The sequence below is a fragment of the Mixophyes fleayi genome, chromosome 2, assembly GCF_038048845.1.
Source record: "Mixophyes fleayi isolate aMixFle1 chromosome 2, aMixFle1.hap1, whole genome shotgun sequence".
In the NCBI taxonomy this organism is placed as follows: Eukaryota; Metazoa; Chordata; class Amphibia; order Anura; family Limnodynastidae; genus Mixophyes; species Mixophyes fleayi.
Window position 1 is genome coordinate 30,099,553 of NC_134403.1, and position 21,368 is coordinate 30,120,920.

General features: G+C 42.5%; 1 protein-coding gene across 3 annotated transcripts in view; it reads right to left on the reverse strand.

The window, feature by feature from the left end:
* The window catches only part of MRE11 (MRE11 double strand break repair nuclease), a 187,855-nt gene that overhangs the window by 71,023 nt on the left and 95,464 nt on the right, over positions 1 to 21,368 (reverse strand). For all 3 annotated transcript variants that reach the window (XM_075198742.1, XM_075198743.1, XM_075198744.1), the window contains exons 13-16: positions 13,750 to 13,923; positions 13,125 to 13,187; positions 11,622 to 11,838; positions 77 to 151 (exon numbers count right to left, since the gene is read on the reverse strand). In XM_075198742.1, the coding sequence (XP_075054843.1) occupies positions 77 to 151; positions 11,622 to 11,838; positions 13,125 to 13,187; positions 13,750 to 13,923 (529 nt within the window). The remainder of the gene's footprint in view (positions 1 to 76; positions 152 to 11,621; positions 11,839 to 13,124; positions 13,188 to 13,749; positions 13,924 to 21,368) is intronic.

Consider the following 21,368-nt stretch of genomic DNA (forward strand, 5'->3'; position numbering starts at 1 on the left):
CTTTGCTTCCATACACACAGTATTTCTACTTTTATTCACAAGGTCAGACATGCTTGAAAACTGACGAGGAACTTACCATCAAGGATGGACATGTTTTTGGAGGGTGCTTTGGATGCGCGACCGCTAGAGGGCGGATCTTTGCTTGTACTTCCTGCAAAACATAACCATAAAAGTGTATAAACCCCTTCATACTATTGTTACTTATAGTTCAGTCATTATTTTTTGTTAGGGCTGTAATACACTGGCACATTTTGAGTATCCATAAGCCCAGACAAAAACCTGGTGTTTAGCATTAGGTTTACTTCTTGTGTGCCGTCCCTTCCTCATCCATTCTCCCCCCCCCCCTTCCCTAACAAAAGAAAGCAAGTAAGAGGGGGTTAATATAGCACATCTGAACTGGGCTTCATCCAACCAGATCAGAGGTGTGGCCTAATTTGTCCCAATATTTTTAGTTTGGAATGATTTGTGGTATAGCCATAAGTGGAATTATATAGAGTTCTAGGGCCTGATTCATTAAGGATCTTAACTTGAGAAACTTCTTATTTCAGTCTCCTGGACAAAACCATGTTACAATGCAAGGGGTGCAAATCAGTATTCTGTTTAGCACATAAGTTAAATACTGACTGTTTTTTCATGTAGCACACAAATATCAACTTTAAATTTCAGTGTACAAATAAGCTATCAAGTATTTGTGTGCTACATGAAAAAACAGTCAGTATTTAACTTATGTGCAAAACAGAACACTCATTTGCACCCCTTGCATTGTAACATGGTTTTGTCCAGGAGACTGAAATAAGAAGTTTCTTAAGTTAAGATCCTTAATGAATCAGACCCAAGGGGCCTGAAAGTTATATAGGAGCTATTACAAAGCAAAGCATTGCCAACAGGAAGAAGTGGGGCTTAAAGTGGTGAGGAATGTATGAAGGAGAGACTTGCCCCTGTGCTATTTGCATTATAGTGACTGACCTCTGTCTCCAAGCAAAGTCAAGGTCCAATCCTGTAGGACAGGGATGGGACAGGGATGGGCTAACTAATATACTTCAGAGCTGCATGTTTGTCCCTCCAACCTGTGGCTCTCCAGGTGTTGTGAAAATACAAGTCCCAACATGCCCTGCCAGCTATCGACTGCCTATCTACTGACAAAGCATGCTGGGGCTTGTAGTTTCAAAACATCTGGAGAGCCATAGGTTGGCCAGGCCTGTTCTAGAGGGCCACATATTACCCTTAATTTCAAGAACGAAAAAACAGCCAACAAAACGACCCTGGCACACACACATCACTCATCCCAAAATACCCCAATTTGCAACCCGGGCTTCCCACTTGCTCCAAAATAGCCCCACATACCCTCAGAGCCCCTAACTGCCACATGATGCACTAACATGCTCCCAGACCCCGGACATGTACTCCATAACTGCTTTAGTGAATCTAAAGAGCAGCTGGAAAATACAGGAAGCCTCCTATGAATGAGCCATATGTAACGCAAATAGTTTTAATTCTTCCTATCCAGAATAGATGGAGAGAGCCATTATTACAGATACGGTGTATGAATGCCGCACATGTGAATATATATGATGAATGTATGTAGTTATGTATGCGGCTGCTGTGTTCTCTAGAACAATATCTTGGATAGTGCTGCATTATAAACAATAAAGGATTACAGGAGTCACAGCTGCTGCTGCAGAGGTGACTGTAATGTGTAACGCAGCAAAGACAAATTATTTTATGAATATCAAATCTTCCCTATTTGTGCAGATCACCAGCTTGTGAAATTACAAGATTGTCAGATGATGCCATCAGGATGGATGCAGAAAAATAGAAATATTATATTTTTCAGGCTCAGAGAGTATTAGAAATATATATACTGTATGTTTGTGGCTTCCATATTCTTCCTCCTATGTTTCTTATTATTTACATTAGATTTAGAGCACTGTTATTTTCGTCTTTTTGGTATTTCTATTTTGAGAGGAGACCTACTAACTCCGCACAGATAAGGCCATGGACGGGAATTGAACTCATGACCCCAGTGCTGTGAGGCAGAAGTGCTAACCACCAAGCCACCGTGCTGCCCACTTAACCTTGAACATACCTGTATTACACATAATTCACCTAATAAATATAAATAATAATACAAATAAACATACCTAAATTACACATAATCTAAATAATAAATGTTGACAATATAAAGGAACAAACATGAGGTAATAAATATTATTTAAATATAATGCCATATAGTTAAGTAGGCACCTGTATATAAGAGATCAAGGCTCCGTTCCTCTTCGCAACCAAAAAACATAGTAATTAACCCTAGGAGTTACCTATCAGAAAATATATCTAATCAGTCGCGTAGGCTATAACTCTAATTTAGGTGTCCATGATCCCAAAGCATAAAGTATAGTGATCCTGTCTCGAGGTAAAATTCATAGCCCACAGTTCTAGATTTTTTATTTTATTTTTATTTTTGTAGTATTTCTTTGTGGGTTGAGTTATGTTTGTTTCTTTTGGACTTGAATTTTTTTTTGTTGTGGTATTTGTGAAGTTTGTGTAGTTCGCTGTTAATAATTATCTGTCATTTTACATCTAGTATCTACTTGATTACTGCTGCAGATAGTCCTTACTTGGCTCCTGTTATTGTTGCAACTTTGTTAATTTGGTTGCTTAGATACACTAATTGAGAAAAGACCTGAATAACACAGCTATTTGATTTACATGCACCTTTTGTACCTAATCCAGAGGGCTCTGATACATTCATCTGCACGCTGTTAACCACTCATTTATCAAGTGACAACTGTGGGCTATGAGTTGCACCTCGAGACAAGATCGCTATACTTTATGGTTTGGGATTACGGACCCCGAAATTAGGCTAGGTACACACTGGCCCGATGATTGTATGAAAAACCTTCAATCAGCCGACATATGACCGTTCGGGCAGATATCGTGTGAGTCTGTATAGTGACACGAAGATCTAAAGTCTTCCAAAGTGCCGATCATCGTTTCATTTGGTGGGTCGTACTGTTTAATATTTTCTGACCAATCACCAACCAATCATGTAGTGTGTATACACTCATGCTCACGATCCCCATAGAGTTTACAGAATCATGTTCTTTTCAGATGATGCTAGTGATGAAATGTCCCGGTGAATAAATGTAGAGAGTGCTGTAGAAGGAATAATTCATTTGTTCGTTCTGAGACAGAATGTTTTGTTTCAGAGTCACAGAAGCTAAGACAATTAGGACATGTGGATAGCTATAACAAGGTGTTTTAATTAGGGATGAGCGCGCTCGGATTTCTGAAATCCGAGCCCACCCGAACGTTGCGGATCCGAGTCGGATCCGAGACAGATCCGGGTATTGGCGCCAAATTCAAAAGTGAAACTGAGGCTCTGACTCATAATCCCGTTGTCGGATCTCGCGATACTCGGATCCTATAAATTCCCCGCTAGTCGCCGCCATCTTCACTCGGGCATTGATCAGGGTAGAGGGAGGGTGTGTTAGGTGGTCCTCTGTGCTGTTTAGTTCTGTGCTGTTTAGTTCTGTGCTGTTTAGTGCTGTGCTGTTTAGTGCTGTGCTGTGCTGTGCTGTGCTGTGTTCTGCAGTATCAGTCCAGTGGTGCTGTGTGCTGTGCTCTGTCCTTCTGAGGTCAGTGGTGCTGCTGGGTCCTGTGCTGTGTCCTGTTCAGTCCAGTGGTGCTGTGTCCTGTGCTCTGTGCTTCTAAGGGCATAGTTATTTCCCCAATATTCCCCTGTGTTTAAAAAAATAAAAAAAAGTTTTTTTTATAAAATACCAAAAACTACTTTAATATTTTTTAATTACCACAAAATTTTCACAACCAATCCTGCAGTATAAGCCCATTGGTACTGCAATATTACCAAGTTCACACATTCAGCAGTAAAAGTCCAGTGGTACTGCAATATTACAAAGTTTACACATTCTGCAGTATCAGTCCAGTGGTGCTGTGTCCTGTGCTCTGTCCTGCTGAGTTCCGTAGTGCTGCTGGGTCCTGTGCCGTGTCCTGTTCAGTCCAGTGGTGCTGTGTCCTGTGCTCTGTGCTTCTAAGGGCATAGTTATTTCCCCATTATTCCCAAGTTTGTAAAAAATAAAAAAAAAGTAAAAAAAAATAAAAAAATTAAAAAAAAAAAAAAATATATAATAATTATAACCAAATTTGCAAAACCAATCCAGCATTATAAGTCCATTGGTACTGCAATATTACCAAGTTCACACATTCAGCAGTAAAAGTCCAGTGGTACTGCAATATTACAAAGTTTACACATTCTGCAGTATCAGTCCAGTGGTGCTGTGTCCTGTGCTCTGTCCTGCTGAGTTCCGTAGTGCTGCTGGGTCCTGTGCCGTGTCCTGTTCAGTCCAGTGGTGCTGTGTCCTGTGCTCTGTGCTTCTAAGGGCATAGTTATTTCCCCATTATTCCCAAGTTTGTAAAAAATAAAAAAAAAGTAAAAAAAAATAAAAAATTAAAAAAAAAAAAAATATATATAATAATTATAACCAAATTTGCAAAACCAATCCAGCATTATAAGTCCATTGGTACTGCAATATTACCAAGTTCACACATTCAGCAGTAAAAGTCCAGTGGTACTGCAATATTACAAAGTTTACACATTCTGCAGTATCAGTCCAGTGGTGCTGTGTCCTGTGCTCTGTCCTGCTGAGTTCCGTAGTGCTGCTGGGTCCTGTGCCGTGTCCTGTTCAGTCCAGTGGTGCTGTGTCCTGTGCTCTGTGCTTCTAAGGGCATAGTTATTTCCCCATTATTCCCAAGTTTGTAAAAAATAAAAAAAAAGTAAAAAAAAATAAAAAATTTAAAAAAAAAAAAATATATATAATAATTATAACCAAATTTGCAAAACCAATCCAGCATTATAAGTCCATTGGTACTGCAATATTACCAAGTTCACACATTCTGCAGTATCTTGTGCTACATATAATGGAGACCAAAAATTTGGAGGATAAAGTAGGGAAAGATCAAGACCCACTTCCTCCTAATGCTGAAGCTGCTGCCACTAGTCATGACATAGACGATGAAATGCCATCAACGTCGTCTTCCAAGCCCGATGCCCAATCTCGTAGTACCGGGCATGTAAAATCCAAAAAGCCCAAGTTAAGAAAAAGTAGCAAAAAGAGAAACTTAAAATCATCTGAGGAGAAACGTAAAGTTGCCAATATGCCATTTACGACACGGAGTGGCAAGGAACGGCTTAGGCCCTGGCCCGTGTTCATGACTAGTGGTTCAGCTTCACCCACGGATCTTAGCCCTCCTCCTCCTCCCCCCCCCTACAAAAAATTGAAGAGAGTTATGCTGTCAGCAACAAAACAGCAAACAACTCTGCCTTCTAAAGAGAAATTATCACAAATCCCCAAGGCGAGTCCAAGCGTGTTGGTGGTTGTCAAGCCTGACCTTCCCATCACTGTACGGGAAGAGGTGGCTCGGGAGGAGGCTATTGATGATGTAGCTGGCGCTGTGGAGGAACTTGATGATGAGGATGGTGATGTGGTTATTGTAAATGAGGCACCAGGGGGGGAAACAGCTGATGTCCATGGGATGAAAAAGCCCATCGTCATGCCTGGTCAGAAGACCAAAAAATGCACCTCTTCGGTCTGGAGTTATTTTTATCCAAATCCAGACAACCAATGTATGGCAATATGTAGCTTATGTAAAGCTCAAATAAGCAGGGGTAAGGATCTTGCCCACCTAGGAACATCCTCCCTTATACGTCACCTGAATAACCTTCATAGTTCAGTGGTTAGTTCAGGAACTGGGGCTAGGACCCTCATCGGTACAGGGACACCTAAATCCCGTGGTCCAGTTGGATACACACCAGCAACACCCTCCTCGTCAACTTCCTCCACAATCTCCATCAGATTCAGTCCTGCAGCCCAAGTCACCAGCCAGACTGAGTCCTCCTCAATACGGGATTCATCCGAGGAATCCTGCAGCGGTACGCCTACTACTGCCACTGCTGCTGTTGCTGCTGTTAGTCGGTCATCTTCCCAGAGGGGAAGTCGTAAGACCGCTAAGTCTTTCACCAAACAATTGACCGTCCAACAGTCGTTTGCCATGACCACCAAATACGATAGTAGTCACCCTATTGCAAAGCGTATAACTGCGGCTGTAACTGCAATGTTGGTGTTAGACGTGCGCCCGGTGTCCGCCATCAGTGGAGTGGGATTTAGAGGGTTGATGGAGGTATTGTGTCCCCGGTACCAAATCCCCTCGAGATTCCACTTCACTAGGCAGGCGATACCAAAAATGTACAGAGAAGTACGATCAAGTGTCCTCAGTGCTCTTAAAAATGCGGTTGTACCCACTGTCCACTTAACCACGGACATGTGGACAAGTGGTTCTGGGCAAACGAAGGACTATATGACTGTGACAGCCCACTGGGTAGATGCATCCCCTTCCGCAGCAACAGCAACAGCTGCATCAGTAGCAGCATCTACAAAATGGCTGCTCATGCAAAGGCAGGCAACATTGTGCATTACAGGCTTTAATAAGAGGCACAACGCTGCCAACATATTAGAGAAAATGAGGGAAATTATCTCCCAGTGGCTTACCCCACTTAGACTCTCATGGGGATTTGTGGTGTCAGACAATGCCAGTAACATTGTGCGGGCATTAAATATGGGCAATTTCCAGCACGTCCCATGTTTTGCCCACACCATTAATTTGGTGGTGCAGCATTACCTCAAGAGTGACAGGGGTGTGCAGGAGATGCTTGCGGTGGCCCGCAAAATTGCTGGACACTTTCGGCATTCAGCCAGTGCCTACCGCAGACTAGAGGCACATCAGAAAAGCTTGAACCTGCCCTGCCATCACCTCAAACAAGAGGTTGTGACGCGCTGGAACTCCACCCTCTATATGCTGCAGAGGATGGAGGAGCAGCAAAAGGCCATTCAGGCCTACACAGCCACCTACGACATAGGCAAAGGAGTGGGGATGCGCCTGAGTCAAGCGCAGTGGAGACTGATTTCCGTGTTGTGCAAGGTTCTGCAGCCATTTGAACTTGCCACACGAGAAGTCAGTTCCGACACTGCCAGCTTGAGTCAGGTCATTCCCCTGATCAGGCTGTTGCAGAAGCAGCTGGAGAAAGTGAGGGAGGAGCTGGTAAGCCATTGCGATTACAGCAAGCATGTAGCTCTTGTGGATGTAGCCCTTCGTACGCTTTGCCAGGATCCGAGGGTGGTCACTCTTTTAAAGTCAGAGGAATACATTCTGGCCACCGTGCTCGATCCTCGGTTTAAAGCGTATGTTGTGTCTCTGTTTCCGGCGGACACAAATCTACAGCGGTGCAAAGACCTGCTGGTCAGGAGATTGTCCTCTGAAGAGGACCGTGACATGCCAACAGCTCCACCCTCATTTTCTTCCACATCTATGGCTGCGAGGAAAAAGCTCAGTTTTCCCAAAAGAGGCACTGGCGGGGATGCTGATAACATCTGGTCCGGACTGAAGGACCTGCCAACCATTGCAGACATGTCTACTCTCGCTGCATTGGATGCTGTCACAATAGAAAAAATTGTGGATGATTACTTTGCTGACACCATCCAAGTAGACATGTCAGACAGTCCATATTGTTACTGGCAGGAAAAAAAGGCAGTTTGGAAGCCCCTGTACAAACTGGCTCTATTTTACCTGAGTTGTCCCCCCTCCAGTGTGTACTCGGAAAGAGTTTTTAGTGCAGCGGGGAACCTGGTCAGTGAGCGGCGAAGGAGGTTGCTTCCTCACAACGTTGAAAAAATGATGTTTATAAAAATGAATAATCAATTCCTCAATGAAGTACAGCACTGCCCTCCAGATACTACAGAGGGACCTGTGGTTGTGGAGTCCAGCGGGGACGAATTGATAATGTGTGATGAGGAGGAAGTAGACACTGTAGGGGGAGAGGAATCAGAGGTTGAGGATGAGGACGACATCTTGCCTCAGTAGAGCCTGTTTAGTCTGTACAGGGAGAGATGAATAGCTTTTTTGGTGTGGGGGCCCAAACAAACCAATCATTTCAGTCAAAGTTGTTTGGTAGGCCCTGTCGCTGAAATGATTGGTTTGTTAAAGTGTGCATGTCCTATTTCAACAGCAGACCTCTCAACTGCAGCTCATCCCTCCTCTGCGGGGATAATGTCTCCTGTGCTCTGACACGTCACTCTGTGTACTCTCAGCCTCAGGATCTGACACTACAGCTACCATGCCTCTTGTAGCAGCCCTCACTCCAGGGCCTCTTCCATGTGCAGTGTCCCCCTCTCTCTTGGGTTCACTATAGTGGCATGGAGTTCTCCCCCTCATCCAGGGCACACATTCCTTGCCCTGGCTCAGTCACCACGCTCAGACTTCCAGGCAATGCTGGGGGAGCCTGGGAGCTTCCACCCCAGGTCCCCAGCTACAACTCTCCTCTCCTGTGTCTTCTCTCTCTTTCTGACACTTGAAAGATCGTGCCTTTAAATGAAAAAGTCAGTCTTGATTGCACGACTATGTGCAAGTGCAACAGGGACATTTTTTTGGGTTTACAAAGTCAAACAGTAACACTACGACCCTGTCTGTCTGGGGTCTGTCAATGACGAATTGTCTGGAGCATGTTTTGAGGAGGTATTGTGGCCCCGGTATCAAGTTGGGTACCGGGGCCACCCCACTACGCAGTCCAGATACTTGTTTGGTGGAATTCTGACACGTGGAGGGTGTATTTATTTTATTGTGGCCCCGGTACCAAATTGTGTACCGGGGCCACCACACTACGCAGTCAAGATAGATAGATGCGTATCATAGATAAAGTACATTCAGTGGTGTGGGGCAAATTGAAAAATATTCAAAATGCACTGACATTATCAAAAACAAGAGGTTGTCACATGCTAAAACTCCAACATGTATATGATGGAGAGGATGGAGGAGCAGCCGTATGTGTAGTGTAATGCAGACCTGTTGAAGGTTTTTTATATATTTTATTGTGGTGCCCAGTGCCCACTCCTCTACGCAGTCCAGGTACATTTATTGGTGCGAATCAAACAAGTTGATGGTTTTCTTATTATATATATTGTGGTGACCCACTCCTCTACGCAGTCCAGGTACATTTATTGGTGCGAATCAAACAAGTTGATGGTTTTCTTATTATATATATTGTGGTGACCCACTCCTCTACGCAGTCCAGGTACATTTATTGGTGCGATTCATAAAAGTTCAGGGTTTTTAAGATATTGTGGTGACCCACTCCTCTACGCAGTCCAGGTACATTTATTGGTGCGATTCATAAAAGTTCAGGGTTTTTAATATATTGTGGTGACCCACTCCTCTACGCAGTCCAGGTACATTTATTGGTGCGAATCAAACCAGTTGATGGTTTTCTTATTATATATATTGTGGTGACCCACTCCTCTACGCAGTCCAGGTACATTTATTGGTGCGATTCATAAAAGTTCAGGGTTTTTAATATATTGTGGTGACCCACTCCTCTACGCAGTCCAGGTACAATTATTGGTGCGAATCATAAAAGTTCAGGGTTTTTAATATATATTGTGGTGACCCACTCCTCTACGCAGTCCAGAAAGATACCTTGTTGCAACGTTTTGGACTAATAACTATATTGTGAGGTGTTCAGAATACACTGTAAATTAGTGGAAATGCTTGTTATTGAATGTTATTGAGGTTAATAATAGCCTAGGAGTGAAAATAAGCCCAAAAACTTGATTTTTAAACTTTTTATGTTTTTTTCAAAAAAAATCCGAATCCAATACCTTAAATCCGAACCGAGACCTTTCGTCAAGTGTTTTGCGAGACAAATCCGAACCTCAAAAATAACGAAAATCCGGATCCAAAACACAAAACACGAGACCTCAAAAGTCGCCGGTGCACATCCCTAGTTTTAATCAGTGCTACAATGTGACAAGAATAAATATTGTGCTGTCATTCTCTGAAGACTAGAGGACCAGATGAAGGACCAGATGGAGAGGACAGATCTGAAGGTAAATCGTGTCAGTGTGTATGGATGAAACGTCAGACTGATCGGACCTTCAGTCGTAGGTACAATCGTTTGAGATAACACGTCAGTCGGAAAATTCTTCAGTGTGTACCCAGCCTTAGTGTTATAGGTTCTCATATAGCCTATATGAGTGATTAGATATATTTTCTGATAAGTAACTCCTAGGGTTAATTACTATGTTTGTGGTCGCTAAGAGCAACTGAGCCTTGATCTCTTATACACAGGTGCCTACTTAACTTAATGACATTATATTTAAATAATATTTATCACCTAATGTTTGCTCCTTGATATTGTCAATATTTCTTAGGTAGATTACGAGTCATTTAGGCATGTTTCTTTATATTAATATTTGTATTTATTAGGTGGATTATGTGTAATACAGGTATGTTCAAGGTTAAGTGTTAATGCTTGTTAGGTCAGTTGAGTATTGAAGCCCTTAAATGATATTTAAGGGAAGCAGAAATATAGAGAGATGAAAGCAACTTAGCACCTAGCTGAAACGATCATAGGTCAGGGCAAACTATTGTTATTTATCCTTCTATTTTTATCTATTAAATTTAGTAATTTTGTTATTGCCGGTCTACGCCATTGTTGAACAACTATGGATCATATATATACACATTATATATATATATATATATATATATATATATATATATATATATATATATATATATATATATATATAGCGTTACACCTGTCAAACTGTAACGCAGGTGTCCTAAGGCGAGCTCAGAGCGGACAGAAACAATTAAGATTAAGATGTGGATATTGAGCCAACACAGAAATGGCAATGAATTCTAAAATACATACACACACGTACAAATACATAATTAGCAATAAATTAATACAATATTATACCTACACACTGAATGTCGTCTATTATATGTGCTATGTGTAAGACTATGTTATTGAAATCTTATTATTAAATATTTGTACAAGTAAAGATCCTATTTCATACATATATATCTACGCTGTGCATATGAATTTATAATGTCTTGACACAGGAGATGTTATATATATATATATATATATATATATATATATATATATATATATATATATATATATCTATATCACTCTGTGAGATACAGAAAATTAGGATTAAAGGACTGAAGTAGGCACGTCATTAGAGGGTAAGTGTAAAAGCGCGTGGTTATGTAACGAGTATTCAAGAGCAGAATCCGAAGATAACGTGCGCAATTAAGGTGTAAATAAGGGATCTTTTACAAGGTCACAGAAGGGGAAATTGATCACACATTTTCTATAGTAACTGCATCTGGGCCATGTAATTCTATAGAGTAGCAGAAACAATAGGGCAGGGTTGTGGCTTATTCTGGAGAATTGATGGGCAGCGGCAAATATTGGACTATTGGAGGTCTGTAATAAATACTGGAAAATTTGGGACCATGGTACTGGTACAAGTTGGGACTATTGTATGCCGACAGTTTTGGGGCTGTGGTATATACTGTAAAATTGTGTTGGTACGGTATATCTTGGCCAGTTGAGTCTTTATTATAAGGTGGGCTGAAGAGTAGTCTGTTAAGGGGTTCAATCGTCAGCTGAACAAAGATTATGGGTTAGCCCCTGAAGTGTATGTTATAGAGAAATACTGGGTTTAAACAAAAAGCATTTATTTATAAAGGCTACAGACCTCTGCCTCGTCTTGAAGTTCCTCTCGTGGATGTGCTTTGTCCTCGTCCCCTACTGGCTCGGCCTCTTCCTCGTCCTCTCACCGACACTGTGGCGCTGTCATCGTCCGAATCATCGATAGTTGGGTCTGAGGTCTTCCTCTTTCCCATTCCATCATCATCATCACTCATATTAACATCCTCCACCTGAGATCTGTGCTCTCTGGCCCGGCTCATCGCCTGATAATCATCACAAGGTGGCAATTATTTACTCTACCACGACAGACATCTACATGTAACGACTCAAAACACTGCGTATTGTGCTGGTCTGATCAGTCTGTCTGTCTATGCTTAACAGGCCAGTTCTGTACAAAAGGATGACATCACCGACACAGTAAAATGGTAACAGAACAGAAAGAGTGAGGACAATACAAATCTTGATGCACAGGGCATGCCCTGAAGCTGCTACTCTTACCAACATTATACTAATTTAGCCGTATCTGTCTCATGCTACATCGACCGTAAAGTAAAGCGGCAGAGGTGCTCTAACAGAGGGCTGGTGCTTTGGTTTTGCATAGATGGTTCATCCACTGCGGTTCAAAATGAACGCCTGCTCTTGGGAGACGGATCGCAAACTACAAGCGAGCCCAGGTTTACGGGGTGGTAGAAAAATCTCAATAGGTGCACTGTACAAAAGTCTAAATGTTACATAAAAGTCCACTTTAGAAGCACCCCTTTCATTGAAATAAACGTTTCAGCTATTCCCCTAAAAAAGACGGCTTGGTTTAAATCAGTCCTGAAAGTGAGGGGACTTTGCGCTTTCAGGACTGATTTAAACCAAGCCAACGAAGTGCAAATGTGGTGCAAAATGGGTCCCATTGAGAGCATAGGACGAGTCGTGCACCAACAGTCAAAAGTCAAGTTGCTTTTTTGGAGTGGGAATTGATCTTCAAAACAAAATCTTGTTTTCACAAAAGTAGGCGCCCTCCACCTATCCAACTCTTCCCATTGGCTTTTTCTCCTCCACAGACAGAGCCATCTTGCTCTGCAAAACCCACAAGATTCATCGGAATACCAGGAGCCACCTGCAAAAAAATCAAGGGGTACACCTCTACCAAAGAGGATACTGACGCTTGTGGTTCCAGAATAATGGGACACGGACATTTGGGGCACCGGCTAAAATATTATACATCTCTTCCGACAGGTGGAGACTAATCGTAGGAAACATTCTACCCTGATGTTGTTAAATTAAAATCCCATAATCCCCTAAGAAACATGTATCCCTAGCTGTCAAATACCTGACTGAGAGTCATGGGAGTTACCGTTCAGTAATCGCTGGACTGAAACTGAATTTGACTTGTATATATATCAGATTCAAATAAAACACTACATTCAATATGAAGATGTCTGTCGGAATGAAGACAACCTCAAAAGGAGATAAAAATGTCAAATTACACTTCTATCACTAAAGTCTAAATGTGGTTCAATAGAACCTTTTACAACACACAGAAAATAAAAGTTCTCACCTCTCGAACCTCTTCATCCTCCTCATTTGTATTCTCTCTTCGGCTCTGCCTAAATACTCGAACCTTTAAGGCAAAAATTGAAAAATAAGAATAAAAAGACACAAAAAGGCGGTAATTAAACATTTACAAATGGAAGTGCTAAAATACTGCTGCTACTATTCATACGTTTATATATTTGTTTAGATGGTGCCAACCTGCAGTACCTCTCACAGCCAGAACTTGTTATGGCGCTGTACCTGACTTACAACTGTGGAGGGAGGAGCCTATGACCACCAATACTGTGAGGTGAGAGATACTGCAGTCTAAAGCTGCCTTTGTTGTGCCACCTTCAATGGGAACCTTGTTGCACTGTATTTAAAGGTGATCTGCATTCATTTACATGATTGGCTGGAAAGCTTGAGCATGCCTGGCTGAAGATGGCGCACCATGATCAGCTAACTTACAGTCACATGACTACCTCTCGTGTTTGGTATGAACCACTGCTGCTAAGCTTCCCAGCTGATTGTGGGAAATAATACGATTTGGCCAAGAGCAGCAATAATTAAACAAGGAAACATTCTGCCACACATATCACAAAGCAGACATACTATTCTAAAAGGACAATACACAGATTCTCAAATCCCACCTCTTCATCAATCTTCTCCTCTTCGGCATCAATGTTCCGTTCTTTCAGGAAACGCTGTGTCTTCTCTAGCTGGAATTTCACCAGTTCTTCTATGGCGTCTTTTTCTTCTTTGTCGACGAACTCCTGCACTGCCTCCCCCATCCCTCGCTCGGTGAGGAGAGACAACTGAACGTTCTGATGACAAAGGCAAACAGTTAGTTCAACTAAAGTGAAATTTTTGTTGGCATTTACCAAATCAATGTCAGATTTTTTTTTTTTGTATCTCTCTTTATTTAAGCTTGCTATAATGCCATTGGTTACAAGTTTTACAATAAATTTTAGACAGATGTACATACATTAAAACTTAAATATGCATTTGAATATTGCTCAATCGGTTTATTGCTTGTGTGGTAATTGTTGCCTTCATGTATTACTTAGACGGAAATGTAATTGAGTTGGTCATTATTATGGGTTGGGGGGGAAGCAAATAGTTATGGAAAGAAGGGAGAGGTTGGGAGGTATGCAAAGGGCGGGTGTTTCTATATTCAATGGTATCTGAATGGAAATGAGTGAAACTGCAGCAGGTTTGAGGATCAGTGATGCTTATGGCAACAATCATAGGATGACCTAAGGGTAACTATCTACCATCGGCTAAGACTGCTACATACTACAGTGGAGGATTGGACCCGGGTAATGCCACCTTCATGCATTGTTTTATCTGATGGTACGCTGATAGAAGGACACTACTTCTATTTTTATGTTTTTAATTGTATTGATGTACCATTTAATAAATGGAGTTATACTATGATCTTTTATTTTGACTTCATGTATCCATCGGTGGAGTGGTTAACAGAGGAGGACCTTTCAAAGACCCCATTGATATTCATTGTGAAAGAATCTTTCTTGTAAGCAGATCCCCCTGCGGGGGGGGGGGGGGGGACCCCCTTACATGGTTTTTAACATTCTGTCTGTATTAATCACTACACGTTGTTAAAGGAATACCCCCTGGGACATTATATATTTATACATTGTATATTTGATGAAACAGTACTGCTCTATGTATTGTATTGTGTTTGTTACAGTGATCCAATTTTACTGTGACTCTGATGAACTCATGTGTGTAATATCCGATTAGCGCTGTGAGCTATACTTATACATTTAACAATCCTGTTCTGTTTACACAGGCATCAGTGGGAAATAGAAGAAGCCTGAATATACATGTTGTTATGTACTCTAAATATCCACGTTGAAGCTTCTTCTGTTGTGTCCCGTTCCCATTTGAAAGTTTTTAAGCTTCTCCTGGTGCGTTCTATCTTCCAACAGAACATGTTTTAAGCCTCCGTTGTGTTCCATTCGTATCTGGACAGGTGAAGGTTTATTCTGTTGTGTTCCATCCACCATCTGAACACAACAACGCTCCTGATGTTCTGTTTCGTTCCTCATCTGAACACAATAAAGCTTCTGATGTTGTGTTTTGTTCCTCATCTGAACACAGTAAAGCTTCTTCTGCTGTGTTCTATCCACCATCTGAACACAGTAAAGCTTCTTCTGTTGTGTTCCATCCACCATCTGAACACAGTAAAGCTTCTTCTGTTGTGTTCCATCCACCATCTGAACACAGTAAAGTGTCTTCTGTTGTGTTCCATCCACCATCTGAACACAGTAAAGCTTCTTCTGTTGTGTTCCATCCACCATCTGAACACAGTAAAGTGTCTTCTGTTGTGTTCCATCCACCATCTGAACACAATAAAGCTTCTTCTGCCGTGGTTCATCCACCATCTGAACACAATAAAGCGTCTTTTGTTGTGTTCCATCCACCATCTGAACACAGTAAAGCTTCTTCTGTTGTGTTCAATCCACCATCTGAACACAGTAAAACTTCTTCTGTTGTGTTTCATCCCCCATCTGAACACAGTAAAGCGTCTTCTGTTGTGTTCCATCCCCCATCTGAACACAGTAAAGCGTCTTCTGTTGTGTTCCATCCCCCATCTGAACACAGTAAAACTTCTTCTGTTGTGTTCCATCCACCATCTGAACACAGTAAAGAGTCTTCTGTTGTGTTCCATCCAACATCTGAACATGTTTAACTTTCTCTGTACGCCATCAGAAGACGTTGGCTCGTTGCCACAGGAATAAATGATCCTTACATGTCCCATCATGTGCATTCCATGATGCCATGAAGGCAAATTTAGAAACTCACTTATGTAAATGGACCATTATTGTGGAGTCCATGTACAAACACAATCTTCCACAGCCTTTCTTTCACCTCAGTGTTTTTTTGGATAAAAAACGATTATACATATTATTTCATAAAACTTCCTCTACTCTATGCCCTTTTGTCTTTAGGATAGTGAGACTGTCCAATAAAAAAATGCCTTTACAGTACATTAACTGTACAAACGCTGAAATACCTAAAAAATGTAATTCCTTTTATTTTCATGTTTTGTATATCAGTAAACCAGGTTAAATCATTATAGTGTTCAATACACAAAAGAACAGCAATACATTAGTGGGAAAATTTTCAACACACTCAATGCCAAACAATGCAAAATGACCCTCCTTGTTGTACTTCTGGCTATTTCAATAAGTGAAAATAAAGAACCACTGTGAGTCATTGTATTTTAATCAATGGACTGTTAAATTAAATATACACCCACCATGTAAAGGCATAAAATGACATAAAAGAGTATGAAAAAAGCTGAATAGCATAAACTATGTAATTACAGTAAACACACGCATTTGAAATTATTTGTTTGGAAGCACCGGATTTCATCAGATACAGAAAATTGGTAAACACAAAACGTAACAAAGGCTAGCTCACTTTTTATAAACACTGTTCCCCACATTATTTACCCAAGTCCTTGCCTTGTTACAGGGTCTGCAAAATGTTAGTGCACATAATGAGAGGAGCCTTCTCCCTCCCCGTAATGCTATTTAAATCCAGCAATGTTTAATATGTACTACGGGTCGGCAATACAATATGAAGGAGGCTGATTCCTAAAGAAACAAGCACAATATTTTGACAGACCCTTTCCAGTTACAGACTGATGTAGGGAAGAATATTTTAAAACACAAAAAATACATTAAGACTAAAAGCCAAATTTTTATAAATCTACTAATAACACACACACAAAAATACATATGTAAAAGTTTAAAAATACTTTTCAGGACTAAATATATAAGCTAAAGTTTTATGGGAATGCATTTTTAATTTGTCAAATCAGAATGACTATAACTAAAGTCATACAGTTTTGAAAATCCTAACATTAGAAGTGCAATCACAATTGCAATGTAAAGTCATGAAACACACATACAATTTGAGGAAAATCCACTATATAATGGTCCTCCCTTTCTGTATTGAATGTCTTGGGCATTATTCAAATTGGCTGTAATGTGAGCAGATGTTCCTCTGGAGGGTTGAGCTCATGTGATCATTCGGAGCCAATGAACTGCAAGCTGGCAGCCTGATGATGTCACATGATGTTTCTCAGGAGTACACGGAGCATGCTCCTGCCAGTACTTTACTCATTACTAATCATAAATATTCAAAGCTACCCAGAAATTAACGCACTTCATGCACACATGTAAAGAGGTGAATACAGAAGAAAATATACATTACACAGTAAATAAGGCAAAGAATAATGTTTAGTTTTGTGCTTTTGGCTCACATATCTGTTTAATGTGCAGCTGTGTGAAGGTAAAAGGTACTCCTTTAATATATGTCTACTACAGCACTACATCAAAGCTTCTTAAAATATAAAGCGAATTGTTAAGCTAATTTAATAGGTCATTAATACGGCATTTAGTAAAGAAGCAAAATTCCCTTGCGCAATGGATGTGGAATGGGTGCAAAAATCTATTCAAACAGTAGAATAATAAAATATATATAACATACATAGCATATATGGTCCCGACCAATAGGAACTCGTTATACATAAATATGCAATAAAGTAATATTCAGAATGACCAAATTCCAATAATAGTCCAACAAGTTCAATACTCAACATATACATTCTGTCCAGAGGTAAAGGGAAATAAGAGGATTTATATACTTACGTTAAATCCGTTTCTCTGATTCCGTCTGGGGGACACTGCTAAGGGTGGGACCGCTCCAAAAGCCCCGCTCGTAGAGCACTACGAGCGAAATTTGCATCCGCGGATGCGAATACATTAAATTGATAGAATTTGGTTAATGTGTGGACAGAAGACCAGGTGGCTGCCCTGCAAAGCTGGTCAGCAGAAGCCCCATTTCTTGCTGCCCATGAGGCCTCTACCGATCTGGTGGAATAGGCCGTAAGTCTCTCCGGCACAGGCCTTTATGTAAGCTTGCTTAATGGTTGCCGTAATCCACCTTGCAATGGACTGTTTTGAGGCTGGCCAGCCTCTTTTATTAGAATCATAAAGAACAAACAGAGAATCTGTTCGTCTAATCTGAGAAGTTCTTTTAACATAAATGAGGAGAGCTCTAACCACATCTAACTTTTCCATAGACTGCAGATCTGACCGAGAAGTAGATGAAAAAACCGGAACTACAATTTCCTGGTTCAAATGGAAAGATGACACCACTTTTGGAACAAAGGAGGGAATCGTCCTCAAAACCGCTCTGTCCTCGTGAAAAACCAGATATGGTTCTCGGCAACACAGAGCTCCCAATTCCGACACCCTGCGTGCCGATGCAATCGCCAAAAGAAAAACAACCTTCCAGGTCAAACACCTAAAATCTGTCTTAAGTAAAGGCTCAAAAGGAGGCCTTTTAAGCATGTCCAGTACCAGGTTAAGATCCCATGGTGCTGTAGGCGGAACATAGGGAGGTTGAATATGTAAGACCCCCTGAAGAAAAGTCCTGATATCTAGCAAATCAGCTAATTTCAGGTGAAAAAAGACTGAAGTGCCGATACCTGAACTTTCAGGGAACCTTAACGAAGCCCTGCTTCCAGCCCATCCTGAAGAAAAGCCAATAAACGAGGGAGACGAAAGGAGGATGTGTGACATGTCCTATTTTCACACCATCTGATAAAAGCTTTCCAGATTTGATGATAGATGCGAGCCGAAACTGGCTTTCGAGCTCGCATCAGAGTGTTCACTACACTGGAGGAAAAACCCCTCGCCCTGTAGAAGCTGGCTTCAACAGCCATGCCGTTAAACTGAGCTGAGGTAAATTCTGGTGACGAAAAGGACCTTGGAGAAGATCGTCTCATGCCGGAAGACAATATCCTTGTCCCACCGCCATGGATATTATGTCTGCGTACCACACTCGACGCGGCCATGAGGGAGCTATCAGAATCACCGGCCGACCGCCTTGCCCCACACGTCTGAGTACTCTGGGAAGCATGGGAATCGGGGGAAACAGATAACCCAATCTGAATTCCCATAACATGGACATCGCGTCCACCGCTATTGCTAAGGGATCTCTTGCCCTTGCGCAAAACCTGTGAACCTTCCTGTTGTGTCTGGAGGCCATGAGATCTACATCCGGAAGACCCCAACTCTGAACTGGAGACTGAAATACTTCCGGGTGGTGGGACCACTCCCCTGGCATCATCGCATTGCGACTGAGGTAATCGGCCTCCCAATTTTTTATTCCTGGAATGAACACAGCCGATATTGCTGGAACGTACTGTTCTGCCCAAAGGAATATCTGAGCTGCAACTCGCATTGCAGCTGCACTCCTGGTTCCTCCCTGTCTGTTGACATATGCCACAGCGTGGCATTGTCGGACTGAACTCTGACTGGGTGGCCCTGAAGGAGTCTGCGCCCCCAGAAGAGCTAAAAGAATTGCCTTCAACTCCAACGTATTGATTGATAGGGCTAATTCCTGAACTGACCAGAGCCCCTGGAGCCTGAGGTGCAGGACTACCGCCCCCCAACCTCTCAGGCTGGCGTATGTTGTGGCTATGATCCATGACCATGGAGCAAAGGACCTGCCCACCTCCACGTGATCTTGAATGAGCCACCACTGGAGCGATTCTCTCGCCCTCAGAGACAGCAAGATCCTCTGGAGATCCAAGCGTAGGTGGGATCCTGACCATTTCGTCAACAGATCCCACTGAAAACATTGAGAATGAGCTTGACCGAAGGGGATGGTCTCGAAGGAGGCCACCATCTTTCCCAGCAGCCGCATGCACAAATGTATTGAGGGGTTGGGAGAAGACAAGACCTGAGTTGTAATACTCCGAATTGAAACGATCTTCTCGGCAGGCAGGAACACCTTTTGCTGGCTGGTGTCCATGATGAGCCCTAGGAAAACCATGCGTTGACACGGAACCATCTGGGATTTCTTTGAGTTTATCAGCCATCCATGGCCCTCGAGAACCACCAAGGTGAGGGATAAGTGATGATGTAAGCAATTCTCTGAGGAGGATTTGATGAGCAGATCGTCCAAGTAAGGCACGACCTGAACTCTTTGTAGGTAAAGACATGCTTCCATCACCGACATGATCTTCGTGAAGACCCTTGGCGCTGTGGAGAGGCCGAAGGGAAGAGCCCGAAACTGATAGTGGGAGGGCCCCACTATGAATCTTAGCAGAGACTGATGGTCACTCCAAATGGGAATGTGGCGGTATGCGTCTTTTATGTCTATGGACGCCATAAACGGATCCTTCTCTAAGCCGTTTATCACCGACCTCAGGGATTCCATCCGAAATCTGTCCACCCGTAAGTGCACATTGAGGTTCTTTAGGTTTAAGATGGGTCGAAAAGAGCCGTCCGGCTTCTTGACCAGAAACAGATTTGAATAAAACCCCTGTCCCTTCTGGTCGTCTGGGACCCTGCAGATGACTCTTTGCGAAAGAAGAGAGGCGACACAATCCTGTATTGCCTGTCTTCTTGTTGGATCTCGGGGTAGCAGGGTTATGAAGAAACGATGTGGTACCGGGCTCAGCAGGTCAATCATGTACCCCCTTCATATAATGCCACGAATCCAAGGGTCTTGGGAGGACGCTGCCCATTGTTCCTGAAACAACGACAGACCTCCCCCCACTGGTGCCCCCTCCTGCAGAATAGAGTGGTCGTCAGGATGCAGGCTTCTCCTGGGTCTTGGAGGCCTGGCGCCTAGCTGCAAACGAGGCTCTTCCCCTGACAGTGGAGCCTCGAGCATTTGGTTGTCTACCTCTAAAGGACTGTCCTCTAGGAAAGGAGGTCCCCCAAAAGGGACGACGAAAGGAGCTGACCCAAGGGTTCCGGCCCCTGCTAGAGAATACCGGCAAGGAAGTGCTTTTGCCGCCCGTTGCCTGTGAGATCATAGTATCCAATTCCGGGCCGAACAAACTTGCTGCTGAAAAAGGAATGGTCTCAACAGACTTTTTTGATTCCGCATCTCCATCCCAGGATTTCAGCCATAACGTCCTTCTAGCTGAAATAGATGCAGTCTGAATAGAGGAGGACACAGACGCTGTGTTCTGGGCCGCCTCATAAAGGTACCCCGATGCCTCTTTCAAATGCAAGGCCAGGAGAAGTAAATCAGAGTCCTGTAAGGCCTCTGCCAGTTGGTCAGCCCATACTTCCATGGCTCTAGCAACCCAAGCTGAAGCAAATGTGGGTCTAAAGGAAGAACCCGCAGCCACAAATATAGATTTCAGCTGGGATTCCACTCTGCGATCACTGGCATCCTACAGAGATGCTGAACCTGGGGCTGGTAGTAA